The 14259-nt window shown below is 38.0% G+C and overlaps 1 protein-coding gene across 2 annotated transcripts in view; it reads left to right on the top strand.

Annotated features, from left to right (window-relative positions):
* The window catches only part of ZZEF1 (zinc finger ZZ-type and EF-hand domain containing 1), a 53339-nt gene that overhangs the window by 27640 nt on the left and 11440 nt on the right, over positions 1-14259 (top strand). The window contains exons 29-47 of one of the 2 annotated variants that reach the window (XM_042829956.1): positions 439-955; positions 1638-1802; positions 2384-2503; positions 3060-3221; positions 3733-3862; positions 4135-4273; positions 4489-4654; positions 5237-5499; positions 6525-6697; positions 7255-7408; positions 8001-8137; positions 8716-8993; positions 9589-9763; positions 10251-10383; positions 10848-11044; positions 11632-11751; positions 12508-12696; positions 13025-13125; positions 13647-13782. In XM_042829956.1, the coding sequence (XP_042685890.1) occupies positions 439-955; positions 1638-1802; positions 2384-2503; positions 3060-3221; positions 3733-3862; positions 4135-4273; positions 4489-4654; positions 5237-5499; positions 6525-6697; positions 7255-7408; positions 8001-8137; positions 8716-8993; positions 9589-9763; positions 10251-10383; positions 10848-11044; positions 11632-11751; positions 12508-12696; positions 13025-13125; positions 13647-13782 (3455 nt within the window). Of the gene's footprint in view, positions 1-438; positions 956-1637; positions 1803-2383; positions 2504-3059; positions 3222-3732; positions 3863-4134; positions 4274-4488; positions 4655-5236; positions 5500-6524; positions 6698-7254; positions 7409-7997; positions 8138-8715; positions 8994-9588; positions 9764-10250; positions 10384-10847; positions 11045-11631; positions 11752-12507; positions 12697-13024; positions 13126-13646; positions 13783-14259 lie in introns of both variants that reach the window. The other variant, XM_042829955.1, reaches the window with a different exon arrangement.

Below are 14259 nucleotides of genomic sequence, written 5' to 3'. Positions count from 1 at the left end.
AAGCTAGAGACTTGGGTTACTTTTTAATTATTTAGGAGATAAATTAGTGTAAACTATTTGAGCTGAGATTGTGTTTTGCTTTGCTTTTCTTTTTAGAAAACAGAAAATTATACTGGGAATGCCTCATCGCTTAGGTCACCTGGTTCTGAACTGTAGTTATCTGCTTTTGTAGAAACTCGTTACATTAACTGCCATTACAGTAACAGCTGATTGTTATTAGAATAAAACGTGTTCATATTGACTGCTGTATGCTTGTGTAGTTAGCATGTGGAGATCTGGAATTACATAACTGGTAGCATCATGGTCTATATACTAAAACAGCATTTTCTGTCTCTCTTCACTGGGAAGAAGCAAGATAAATTACTTCCTCCTTAAAAAAGATAGCAAGTTTGGTGTTCTGTTGCCATTACTTCAACACTCTTTTTTTTTATCCTGCAGCAAAGCTTTGTACGCAGAAGAGCCTTTTGTTACTGAATTTTTTGCCTGTGAGAGCAAAGACGAAAGGTTCAACTTCAGACAATTTGGAATCCCAGGACGGTGGTAACGTTCACCAACACGTCACTGATAAAAACCAAAGGAAAAGTTCTGTTGTAGAATCGGACTTCCAGGCTGCACACTCATCGTCTTCCAATGGAGTAACTCGTTCTGTTTCAGTAGAGGGGGAGCAAACAACACAATCTGATACTAAGATTAAACAAATTCCTGACCCTCTCCAAACAGAAGAGGCATCTGCATTTCATAGTAAGCCTTCTGAAAATACAGCTTCACAGCAAGATGATGTATCATCACCTCCTTCCACTCCCACACGAAAATCGCAGTTCAGCCGTGGAAGACTAAGGCTGCTGTCTTTTAGATCAATGGAAGAGCCAAGAGCTGTGCCTACTCTGAAGGAGAAATATCCTATATTGAAAAACATTTTGGATTTTATTAAGGATCAATCACTTTCCCATGAAAGGTGAGCAGATTGTAAATGCTGTCAATTATAAAATGCCAAAATTTGTCTTCACACTCTTCAGATAGAATAAAACATAATTTAGCTGCAAGACAAAATGAAAGAAAAGAAGGTTGTACCTAAATTGTTCTCAGATTTATGTATCAAACCTCAGTTGTCCCCAGCCATGTTCACGTTTGTAGAGAGCATGATTTCCTTTGGTTCAATTCTGTCATGCAGAATTTTTAGAATGTGAAGAACAATTACGTGGCCATCTCTTACCTTTCTTCCTGAAATGTTTCTTGGGGGTTTTGCTTCCTATCTACAAATATAGAAGATAGAATTTCTTATTTATTGATATATCTTAAGTTGCATCTTTCAGTACATTACCCAGCATTCTGAGAGTGTAAATTGAAAGAGACTTCCAGGGTCCATTGTGGTCTCTCAACTTGCACTGATGCAAGAAGTGCTGGATTCCATTTGAAGTTTTATAACTCACTCCTACTGATATTAGAAGTATTATTACCTCTGTTGTAAATCACTACTGTACTATAAGGCTGCTGAAATCGAATGGAAAAGATAGATACTAATTTCTTGCACCTTTATTTATTTATTTACTTATTGTCTTACCTGAAGCAAGTTTTGAAATCCTCTTTTTTTTTTTTTTTTTTTTTTTTTTGCTATTGCTGGTTTTGCTCTTCTCCAGTGTTTTAAAGGTACTTGCTTTGAGAAAATCCCAAGGGCAGAACATTTTGGAAGTGCTCAGGACAATCCGCCGGTGCCTGGATTCACTCGGACAGCCCCACTGTTTTCATCCACCCTGTGTGCTTTTTCTTTTAGAACTTCTGGCCTGTCAGAAAGATTTCACAAAGTAAGTAGTTCTTAGACAAGTCTCAGCCATGTGGTATGTTGGAGCGTTCTTCATCTAAGCTGAAACAAGTAAAGTGTTGCTGCTTATTATCCATATGGATGACTAAAATGGGACATGAAGATTAGCTTTTACACTGCTGTGCCTATCTTGCACATTTCATTAAAAAAATGAATGATTATTTTCAAGTGGGACTCAGTTGGGCCCACTCAAGTCAGTAGGAATCATCTGGTTGAATATGCCATGGATACTGATATACATATAGACAGCTTTACACTTCTAACCAGATCACAGCAAACAAAATGATTGCAGGGTCTGGTTATTACTCTAATTTAAATTCTCATCAAATTGTTTTCTTTCTCATCCAGTAAAGCAATAGTAATCTAGCCTATTTTTCTGGTTACTGGTACAGGGTTCTGTTACTTTCCTTTGAAAGTGCCAGACTGCATTTTAAACAAGGTTAGCATCACATGCACATGCAGCAAGTGCTGAAAGTGTTGCTCGGTTCTTCAAGATGGACAAATCACACTATGTAAGATGTGACAATGAATTCTAGACTACTGAACTGCCTCTTCAATTTCTAGCTACTTTGGAAACTTGGAAGGCTGTGGTGCTGTGCTGCACAAGGAGATTCGGGAGTCCTACTATCAGCTTGTTTTGTTCCTGGTAAACTCTGTGAAGGGATTTAGTGCCATTAATGACAGGTACAGCGCGTTGCTCACCTGAGTAATGTGAGATCTTTTTTTCTGTTTTTCTTCATCTCTTTCCTTCTCATCTGTTGTTTAATGTCTTAATCCAGTTTATTTTGCTTTACTTACAAAACTAAATGATGAATTTTGATCTTGTGGCCAAAAATGCTAAATTATATTTTTATGAATACTGAGCATGAAAGCATAATAGGTTTGCCATAATAGGTTTTAATTGCTGTTAAAACTTTGGCTTATTATGGCATTCTGTGTTCCTGAAGCCTTAGGAATAAAATACTAGAAATAACAAACTTACCGTGGAATACATGGTAAGATTGATGCCACAAGAAATATCACAATCTTCAGCCACACTCAAACTTTAAAGCCTATGTTTTGGTAATACTTTTAGCTATAAATTGCAACAGTTCTAATAAGTGTCATAGAGGAATTTGAAATTTTGAATACAGCATCTATTTCCCTGCTAATATCTTCCAAATCCTCTGTCCAGTATCACATGAAAGTGGTAGACTGTAGGGTAGAGGTGTCACGTTTTGTTGTCTTGTTTTGGTTTTAGGTCATTACTTCCTGCCTTATCCTGTGTGCAGACAACTCTCCTTCACCTTTTGGATATGAGTTGGGAACCAAGTGATCTTTCCTTCTTTGTTGAGATTCAGTTACCGCAGCTCCTTATGACAACATCACAGGAAAACATTAGTATTCATGATAGTGTGATCTGGTGAGTCAGAAAGAATGGAACCTTTACATGGTCTTAATTATTTATATCATTTTTTACCAAGAAAGATTCCTGAACTGTCTGTTGGAGTAGTAAAAATATTGAGTATGGCAAAACATGGCCAGTGTTCAAGTGTTTGCACTGCACATTTTTTGCAGCATTTCTAGTGCAAAAGCCATTAAAATCTGTCTTGTGAGCAAACATAAAGGCCAAAAAGCTATGGAAATTTCTCACCTGATTTGCCAGCATTGCTAAAAGCAGTTTTGTAAATGTGGAATCTTCTGATTTCTGCATTATGCTTCCAGTATGTGTTTAAGAACATGTCATAGAGACAAGGAGGAAGTGTCTATGTAGTCGTTTGTTAACCCAATGAAGTGAAATTCTCACAACATTGGGTGTTTTCTTTCAGTTGTAGCACTTTGGTTTAAAAGAAGCAAATGAAACCTACCCCAAATTATGTAAGAGGGAAGCCTGGTTGTATTCAAATCTAATTTTGAGCTTGCATTTCTTTTAGTCAGTGGAGTGAAGAAGATGAAATTGCAGACTACAAGCAAAACTGTGAGTGGATGGATGAATGCCAGGACATAATGTTTGAGAGCTGGTATGAAAAGATCGCTCAAGCTGACCCAGAGAAGCAGAGAAAGGTGACCTCATGATTTGCTTATTTATTTGCAGAAGGGATAAAGTAGGAGGCTTTTAAAAGCATTAAAGGAGAGAAAGGCATCTGGCTTAAATCAGTTCTTCATGAGTTGGATTCCTGGCTCCTTGTAGGCCTTCACAGGTCTGAAATGATGAAGAGATCTGAACTGTTGGCTTTTTTGTTTGTTTTGTGGAGAGGGAGTGTTCTCCTTTCTGCCTATGAAGCGCTTTCTCAGAACGTAGTACTCAAGTAAACCATGTCTGCTTATTCCCCTAGATGCACATGTTTGTTGCACGTTACTGTGACTTGTTAAATGTGGACATATCCTGTGATGGCTGTGATGAAATTGCACCGTGGCATCGCTACCGCTGTCTGCAGTGCAATGACATGGACTTATGTAAAACTTGTTTTCTAGGTAAGAATCCCTTAATAAAAGCTCTCTTAGAACTCTAGTTGAAGGGAAAGTAGTTTTTTAAAATTATACGTATGGTGAAAAATGAAAGATTTTTCTTTTGAACATTTTAGAAATGTTAGGCTTTTTTTTTTTTCCTAATCTGAAGGTGAACTTGAAATTAAGAAATCCTTTATCAACAAAACTTTTCAGAGAATTCTTAACATCTTGTTCCATAGGTGGAGTTAAACCTGAAGGACATGAGGATGACCATGAAATGGTTAACATGGAGTATGCCTGTGACCACTGCCAAGGAGTCATCATAGGTCGGAGAATGAACTGCAATGTGTGTGATGACTTTGACCTTTGCTATGGATGTTATTCTGCTAAGAAATACTCTGACAGGTATTAAATATGTGATATTTTTTTCCTTTCGCTTTCCTTGCCAGAAAAGTGATAATTAGCAACTTAGTACAGTCAGTCATTCTAATATCACTTCCTACCAGTTTGCATCTGACATCAGAAAATCTAATTGATGTCCTTGAATGAAACATAGCAAATGTAGGACCAGTTCAACAAAAAGTTCTGTAGTTTGCAAACCTGCCCTGAAGCAACAGAATTGCAACCATTTTCTGGCCATGGTTGTGAAAGCTGAAGAGGGAGAGTTAGCGACCCTGGATAACAGGATGGAGGGGCAAATACAGTGCTGTAGTTTGGCAATATAGCTTTCCACGTGTGACACCAGATTTCTTTCTAAGTTGCATTCGTAGAGCAGGATCTCTTGGGACAACTCAAGTTCTGCTAAGTGACACTTTGAGTTGGTGAGGGTTCGACAGTTTACAGCTCTTAAAGGTCAACAGTTTGAAATTGTGGAAGGTATTGGGTTATGCATAGCACTGTGTAAAGGTATTTATTGTCACTATCTACAATGGTTGTCAAGAATGGGTCTGCATTTCAAACTTTTCATATTACAACTTCTTCTTTCAGTCACTTGCCCACTCACAGCATCACAGTGTATCCGATGGTGACGATTCGAATCAGTGACCGACAGAGACTCATCCAACCGTATGTCCACAATTATTCCTGGCTGTTGTTTGCAGCTTTGACTCTCTACAGTGCAGATCTGGCAAATGGGGAGCAAGTAGAAGGAGAGAAAATAGATTCCCAGGTCCTTAGTCATGCCAGAGTTCTACAGCATCAGTGCATACAGCTCATAGGAGACTGTCTGATGAAAGCACAGCAAGGAAAAGGTGAGTCAGCTCCTCCTTCATTGAAACAATGGTTTCTAGCATGTGCCAGAAAAGTCTGTGATGGCTCAGTGTGAAGTTTCCAAAGGAAAGGGGAAGCTACTGTGTACTTCACTGAAAATAACTGTTTATGTAGAAAGCAAATGCAGAACAAGTGTCATTTGGGTTCGTTGGAAATACGGAAAATAGGTGCTTGAGGAAATTAATTTCCTGCTTATATAAATACCAAAGGCATCTTGGCAACTCCTTAGATTTTTTTTTTTTTTTTAAATTTTTTTTTTCCTTTTTTATTTTCTCCATTACAAATGTTGTAAACAGATTGATCTGGCTTCATGTTCTGTTACTGACAGGTTACTGACAGTTGAAGGATTTGAAGGATAGCAAACAACTCGGTGCAAAATGCTTTTGATCCTCATCACATTTGCAAGAGCTTTTTAATCTTATTTCTAGCATGTTGCTGGGATGGGGCCCCTTTGCCTAGAAATGAGGATTTCTGTGAACTAAGACCTACTTACAGATACTTAAATTGATACACTAAAAATCTGTGTAGAATATATCCAAAATCTTACATGCAATGTCAGATAGATTTATTGGCTTTTTTTTTTTTTTTTAACAGTCTTAGTAAAGATGCTGAAATACCATCACCACACACTTAGGCACAGTCATTATTTATCTGTTTTTAATGTAGTTTTATTGTACAGACATTTAAGTGGTCAGAAGTTTAAAAGGAAGAGTGCTGGAAGGTAGCCCCAGTGCTTTTTAAAATTAATCAGGACTTTCTGCCTCTCTCTTTGTGAGGCAGAAAATGTCACCACCTGTTCATCACAGAAGTATTTAATGGCTGTACCTAAGTAAGGGAACATGGTGGAGAACATCTTTTTGATGGAGTTGTACTCAACAATGTTAAAAAAAACAAACAAACAACATGAGGAGAAGTTTACAGTTCTGTTGCAATATGTTTTGGTCCTGCTTTTTGCCCATCTTGCTACTCCAAAGCTAAATGGGTTTTGTAACTTCTCTGCTTTCAGGTCTGAAAAATTTAGCTCTCCTCTGCATGTTGCCAGAAGGTGAATCCCTCTCAGAGAGTGACACTGTTTCAGTCAGTCCTCCCACAGATGGTGCTCCAGAAAGCCATACTGCTGATAAAGCAGGGAAGGGGAAGGAAGAGAAACCAAGCACTGGCTCCTTTATGCATAGTAATGTAAGTACTCATTATGCACAGAACCCCTGATATTAATTAGCTGTGTGACCTTCCGAAGTTAAATGTCCTATTCTGGATGTGTAACTGAAATGGTGAAAATGATGGACAGTAATGATTTCATTTGTAGGTAAAAGTTGAGAATGGTTCAGGGAGAGAATGGTTGCTTGGTTTGTTTTTAATTAAATAAATCCAGCCAATTCAATTTTGATTTGCAAAAATGTTGGAGGAAAGGGGCAAAGGACGTTTCTGGAAGGACTGCAGTTTCCCCAGTTGTAGCACTATGCAGGTATGAAAAAAGACTTTTCTACAGCTTTACAATGGTGTTTAAAGCTGTGGCAGTGTAATAACCTTATGCACAGAGATACAAGCAAAACAGAAAAGCATGTAGCTACTGAATACAGGTGCTTAAGGCATAAATATATCCAGTTAACCAGTGCAAGATTTTGGTACTTCAGGAGAAATGTTTGTCAAATGCAGATTGCTTGCTATCTCTTTGTATGGTGTTTATGCAGGTATTAAATTTTTTTAATCTTTCAGTACCTTTGTTTTATTTGTAGGGGAAAAGAGACACTCATAATGAAATCCAGTCTCCTGTGGGAGATAAAGTCCAAAAACATGGAAGTGGAAGTGATCATAATACTGTGTCTGCAAAGGATGCTGTTTTGAGACAAGAATCAGAGCTGCCTATGGAAGATAGCATTACTCCAACAGGTAAAAGATTACTTCTCCTTTTCCCAATCACAGAAACATCCATGCATATGCAAAGTAAACAGCTGTATTTTTTTTATTATCATTCCTAAGCCATTTTTGTGTATTTGCAAATGTCTTTAATGGAAGCGAGCTCTTTGCATTGTGAAAAACCTGCCAAGCATACTGCTTTGAACAACTGCTCCCTTGCCATCTGTTCAGAGGCTTCTAGAAATCAGAGTAGGGTTCCACTGATAAATATTCACGCATAGATGTGATACTTCCTATTGAACTAACACAATACTTGTGTGGTCTTATGCATTCAGAGCCAGAAGATAGGTGCTCTGTGCTATTAATGACTAGTATTGTTAGAGTTACAGTAAGAAAATGAATCAGTCTGTAATACTGTTCAGTAGACACTTTTGAATGAATCAGAGAATGGCTTAGGTTGGAAGGGACCTTAAAGATCACCCAGTTCTAGCCCCTCTGATGGTGTGAATAAATCCCTTTACCTGCTATCTTTTATTCAAATCCTTAGGCTTTCAACCCTATCAATTAAACTATCCTTTTTTCTGTTAATTTTTATTTTTATATTTTGTTTTAATTTGAAAAGTAGATGACTGCGTTTCAGAAGGTTCAGCTCAGAAGCAAGCAGAGAAGGTTCTGATACCTAGCCAGGAACAAGTTTTTGCTGAATGCTCTCAGAAGAGGATCCTAGGACTGCTGGCAGCTATGTTACCACCTTTCAAATCAGTGAGTTCTTTTTACTTTCAGATACAGATGTGTCGTTTACTACATGTTAAAAATCACACAAGCAAAATTCATGGCAAATTACGTGTTATGGGAGAAGGGCCTTTCTTGCTTACACACTGCAAAAAGCAGTTGTCAGAATCAGATGTCTTAGGCCAACTCATATTGCTAAGAAACGTAAGGCCTCGTTCCCAGGTGAGGGGAAGGGGAAGGGAATTGTAATTAATATTTACAGCAGCCTACCTTCACCATTCAACACCTGCAAACTTTAAACTGTCACCTTTAGGTTTACATGTCAGGTTTTACTACATGTAAACCTAATACTACTGAATAGTTTGTACTGTGCCTTCTTTCAGTTTTATGAAAAACTCATACGGAAAATCCTGATATTATAAAGCTGCATGGAGATGTGAGATTTGCAGTTTTGTGCCAACATGACTGAAGTGTATGGGTACCTTGTTTCTCATTTCCTTTTGCTCTATGAGAAAGAGCATTATAACAGAAGGTTTTGTACATGCTATGGCTTTGACTAAAAATCCTGTTTATTTCCCTGTCTTACTGAGATTTTTCTTCTTCCCTAGGGCTCTACTATGTCTTTGATTAACCTGGAACAGATACTGCCACTGATGTTTCAGGTTGTCATCTCAAACGCTGGCCACCTAAATGAAACCTACCATTTAACACTGGGACTTCTGGGCCAGCTAATCCTGAGACTGAAGCCTGCAGAAGTGGATGCTGCAGTGACTAAAGTCCTTTCAACCAAGCATAGTTTATTTGCTGCAGGGGATCCATGTACAGTGCCAGAAGGCTGGAAGACAACTCATCTTCTATTCAGTCTGGGAGCTGTGTGTTTAGACAGGTGCTTTTTTAATTGAAACCTATTAGTTGCTCTCTGATGACTAGCCCTAATTAATGTAGCACTTGTTAATTGTGGCAGTATTGTTTTTCACTGTGGTTAAGTTTTATGGGGGAGGTTCAAAAACAAATAGACATGTAAAAGGCAGAATATCCAGAGGATCATCTAAGAGGAAGGAGCTTCTCAAAGACAAACTTTCGAGCAAGGAGACAAGCCTCTCTAGTTATTTGTGTAGTCCACAGAGAGTGCAGGTTGTTCTGTGTGTGGGAAACAGACCACTTTCTGTTGTGCAAAGAAAATATCTTAAGCTCTAAACTAAAATTAGGAATTCGAGATCATAATGTTCAGGCAAACTTTTGAGTTGGGACTGTAAACCTGTTAACAAAAATAGAATGTTTATGCTCTAATGATGAAAAGCAAAAGGGAATTCATTTGTCAGCTGCGATGAAAGCTTCAAATATTTGGAAAAATACAGTTGTATTAATGCTGTGAAAGATACAGTGATGACAGAGTAACAGCAATACGATGTCTGGGAGGAAAATAGTTCCAGGTAAGTGTCTGGTCAGCCATCCTAACCTGCACTGCTTTTGCTTTCCAGTCGTGTAGGTCTGGACTGGGCAAGCTCCATGGCAGATATTCTTCGTTCTCTGAACTCTTCTGCTCAGTGGCACAGTGTCATTGCTGCTTTCACTGACCACTGCATCAAGCAGCTTCCATTCCAGCTGAAGCATACCAATATCTTCACTTTACTGGTGCTGGTTGGATTTCCTGAGGTAAGTGGCCTATCTGTAGCAGAGGAAACAAAATTGGTTAGAGTTTCTAGTTTTCTGTTTCTACATATTACAGATGTTATCAGTAGGAGACATCCCTTGTAAGCCCTTAAAGTATGGTGGGTGTCAGAGCTCGTATCTTTCTACTCGCACACACTTAATGCTTATCTAGTGAAGAATAGTGTGTCTGGGTTTGCTTTTCATTTCCTCAGATACTGCTTTAAACTATGTTGAGAAAACCAGCTTAGTGTGTTTGGGTATCAAAAGGGACTTTTTGTAGGAGTAAAGCAATCTCATTCTGGTATTAAGCTGTTTGTTGCAGCCATTTCTTCTTAGAAATGAATTGCCATTCTCTAAAGATCAACAAATACCTGGCAGCAATCAGGTTGTTCAGCTAAAAAAGTATGAGCAAGTGTAACTAACATAAAATATGACTGCTTTTTTAAATAAGAATTCCTAATAGTAACTGAAATTTCTGCTGCAATTTCAGGTGCTGTGTATGGGGACTCGTTCTGTGTACATGGATAATGCTAATGAGGCTCATAATGTGATCATCCTGAAGCATTTCACTGAGAAAAATAGAGCTGTTGTGGTAGACATCAAGACACGAAAGAGGAAAACAGGTTCTGTCACCTTCTTATTTTATTAAGGAATCACAGAGTTTTTCCTTGAGGTTTCTTATGGATAGCCAAAGGCACGTTTCTAACAGAACACTTCATGTGGGTCTGCAGGGTTTGAGCTCTGCTGCAACTAAGCCCCCAAATTTTCTGCTCACAGGTTAAACCAAATTGTGAACTGTAGTGAAGTTTATGGAGATCTTTCCTTTTAAGAACTTTTATATTTATTTTTATTCAGGAGAGGATTTAGGACACTGTCAACCATCTTATTAATTGAGTAACCTCAGAAATAGGCCTTTGATTAAGCGACTGTATCTGTTTTAGAGATTTGCTTATTGCTTTTAAATACATTTATAAAGGATGAGATGTCTTTGAACAACTGCAAACGGATCCTTAAGAAAGGGATAATATTTGCTGATACACAACATTGTAAGATTTATGTAGTAAACTGACTCTTTTCTGTCTTTTAGTGAAAGACTACCAGCTGATTCAGAAATGTGAACAAGAAGGCAGTGATTCCCAGGCCCAGCTGAGACAGTACCTCCAGCACTTTGTACTTATATGCACACACCTTTTGCAAACCACCATAGACAGCAGTTATGCTGAAGCAGTGGAAGCAACGTGGGTCTTATCACTTGCTCTAAAGGGGCTTTACAGAACACTCAAGGTATTTTTGCCTGACATACAGAGTATAATAATAGATCAGTGCCAGAATCACATCATAGAATCATAGAGTTGTTTGTGTTGGAAGGGAACTCGGAGATCATCTAGTTCCTACCCCCTGCCAACCACTAAATTGGGCACTGGATCAGGCTGCCCAGGGCCCCCATCCAGCCTGCCCCTGAACACCTCCAGGACTGGGACATCCACAGCTCTCTGGGCTGAATTTGTATTCTGCCTTCCTCGAGAGCAACCTTTGTGTTGTCTAACCACATGGGGAGACAAACATGAGTTCTTTTTGCACTCAATTGTCTCTAATACCTAATGGATTGAAGCTCACTTGCTCCTTTCCTTGTTCCTGAAGTACATGAAGAAGGAGGTGTGAGCAAGATAGACAACCAATTAGTACTGTGCATCTACATTGTATTTTTTGTTTTCTTTCCTTTTATTTATTTTTTTTTTTCCCAAGGATACAAATGAAAATATTTCCTACCGTAAGTAGGCTATGTGATAAGTCCCTGTAGGCACTGTGATACACTGTTCTGTTCCCTTATTTACTTACTTATTTATTTGCATGTCTGTCTGTATGTTTAGATTCATGGTTTTCAGGAGGTCCAAGCTGCCTTTCTTCAGTCTGGTTTACTCAAGCTTCTTGTGAAGAAATGTAGCAAGGGAACTGGCTTCAGTAAGACCTGGCTTCTCAGAGACTTGGAGGTAAGACAGAAGTTGAGCTTCACACCATGGCATGAAATGTTAATGCTGTTGCAGTTTCCTTTTATGAAGCAAATCTCAGGAATATTCCTAATTAGTCTTTATGGAAATGTCCAGTTCCCGCGTCCCCAGATCTGCCTTTCTGTGTTCTGTCTGTATTTGAAGTAAATTTGCAAGATAATCACTTACTCAGCTCTACATATCCACGCTGTTCTTGAAAGTTCCATGCATCAATTCTAAAAAAATAATACTAAAAAAAAAAAAAAGTCACTTGTGTTATTGACTGGTGTGTAAAGTATTATGGCAGTGCAATATGGGAGCACCATGGGCATATTCTTTCTGAAAGAAAGTTTAACTGCAGAAGGATGAAAGTGGTTCAGTAATTAGTTGTGTTTTGTTATAGGCATGGGGACTGTGTAGGGGCAGCACTGACTTACTGGTGAGAGTCACCTCTGCTCAGTTTCTGTCTGAGAGTCCTGAAGGTTTTGCTGTACTGAAATGGTTAAATAACTGTTTTCTCAATTTTTTACAATTTTAGGTTGTATTTTAACAGCCTGGGAGGTGCAACTCGTTTGTGAAGTGGGAATTGGTTTGAGTTCTTGTTAGAGATATTGGGGTTTTGTTTTGCTTTTTGTTTCTTTTTAGAATAGCTTGTGTTAAACTCTCCCAAGTCTTATAATGTTCTTATAAAATGCTGGTTGTAGAATAGGCTAGTAATATCTACTGCTGGCACACCATATGGTACCTTTTTCTTTGTAGATTTTGTCAATAATGTTGTACTCCTCAAAGAAAGAGATCAGTTCCTTGGCTGAACGTGAGGATACTGAACTGGAAGAAAGGGAACAAGATCAAGATGTGGAGCAAACCATTGTTGGTCCTGCTGACGTAGAGCAGAACAAACTTGATCCTCTGGAGGGTTTGGATGAAGCCACCAAAATATGTTTCTTGGTACCTAAACTTATTTTTCACGTGCTGAGTGTTACTACGGATTTGCTAGTTACATAAAATACTTGGTTGTTTATCTTGCTGATTTTTTTATACATTTGTAGACTATAGGTCTACGATTTCAAGAAATAGAAAGGAAGGAAACAAAAGAAATAGAATTTCACATTAGAACCACTGTAATTTTTTTTTCATTTTTCCTAATCCGGGTATTATTAAATTCATTAATTCTCTATCTATACGATAAACAGGAAAATAATAACTAGGTCACTCTTAAAGAAACTCATCTTTCTTTTTCCCCTAACATCTTGGGTTTTTTTTCCTTCTTGCTCAGATGACACACGATGCACTCAATGCACCTCTCCATATTCTACGAGCCATGTATGAGTTGCAAATGAAAAGAACTGATTCTTTCTTTCTGGAAGTTCAAAAGAGGTATGTGAAGGACTGGATCCAATCCAAAAACAAAGCTAGTAGATGCAGGTGATAACTTAATATAGGAAAGATGCTGAATAGAAATTGTTCCAAGGATATGACTTGTTTCTCATGGGTGGGAAGTTAGAAATTGAACTCCTGATGAGTTTTAGTTGACACATCTTCAGAAATATGTTGCATGTTCTTTTAAATAAATAACTCCCATATGAAGAGCTACTATATCTGTAAATTATCCTAAATGAGGAAGAATGAACAGACCTTCCTGTGACTTCTAATAATAAAAGCATGTCTTGGAGCCGTCGTGTTCCTACGGAGATAAACAATTTGCTGTAAGACCTTCTGCTTATTAGAACAGGGAAGCTACTTAACATACAACGTGCCAAAAGTAGGTAGAGTTTAATTAATCTTTTTAAAGCAGAAAGTAGGAAGAGTTTTAATTTGTATTTGTGTTAATTTAACTTTCATTAATTTCCAGATATACTTATGCATTTGCTTTTGGGTTTGTTTTTTTTTTTTTTGAGGTTTGATGGAGATGTAATTACAACAGATGAGAGGATCCGAACCCTGGCTCAGAAATGGCAACCCAGCAAGCGTTTGAGGTTGGAGGAGCAGAGCTCAAAAGCAGTAGATACAGATATGATCATCTTACCATGTTTGGTGTGTATCTCTCCACTGAAAGGAGTGGTTTTGAAATGATCAGCTTAGGCATTGAGTAACTTCATATTTTATTTTTTTTTTTTTTTAGTAAATTCAGAGATAGATATCAATTTAATTTTTTTAACTCTTGAAATAATCTGTTGCTCATGTTTTATGCCAAAAGGAATGAGCAGGTGCAACAAGAATCAAGCATTTCTTCCTTGTGGCTCCTTCCTTAAGGAAGTAATAGAATTTGACTCTCAGGTCAGGAGAAGAAATTGTGATTGCAGGCTGTAATACCTTCTCCTTATGCACGGGAGATTGTATCTAATTGCTGCAAGTTTATATGGTAGCTGTTACTGTTTTACCACGTTATTGCTATCTTACAGTAACTTCAGCAGAACAAGGAAGCAGCGTTGTGTTGCAATGTAGACACTGCACTTGAGGTTTTGCATTCAGTGGTGTGCTTATACAGCTTTTCACCTTAATTTGGGTGCT

The sequence above is a fragment of the Centrocercus urophasianus genome, unplaced genomic scaffold, assembly GCF_019232065.1.
Source record: "Centrocercus urophasianus isolate 14NV4802_14NV808 unplaced genomic scaffold, USGS_Curo_1.0 seq_33, whole genome shotgun sequence".
Classification (NCBI taxonomy): domain Eukaryota; kingdom Metazoa; phylum Chordata; class Aves; order Galliformes; family Phasianidae; genus Centrocercus; species Centrocercus urophasianus.
Note: the sequence above shows the minus strand (reverse complement) of the source record. Positions and strands in the feature narration are given on the sequence as shown.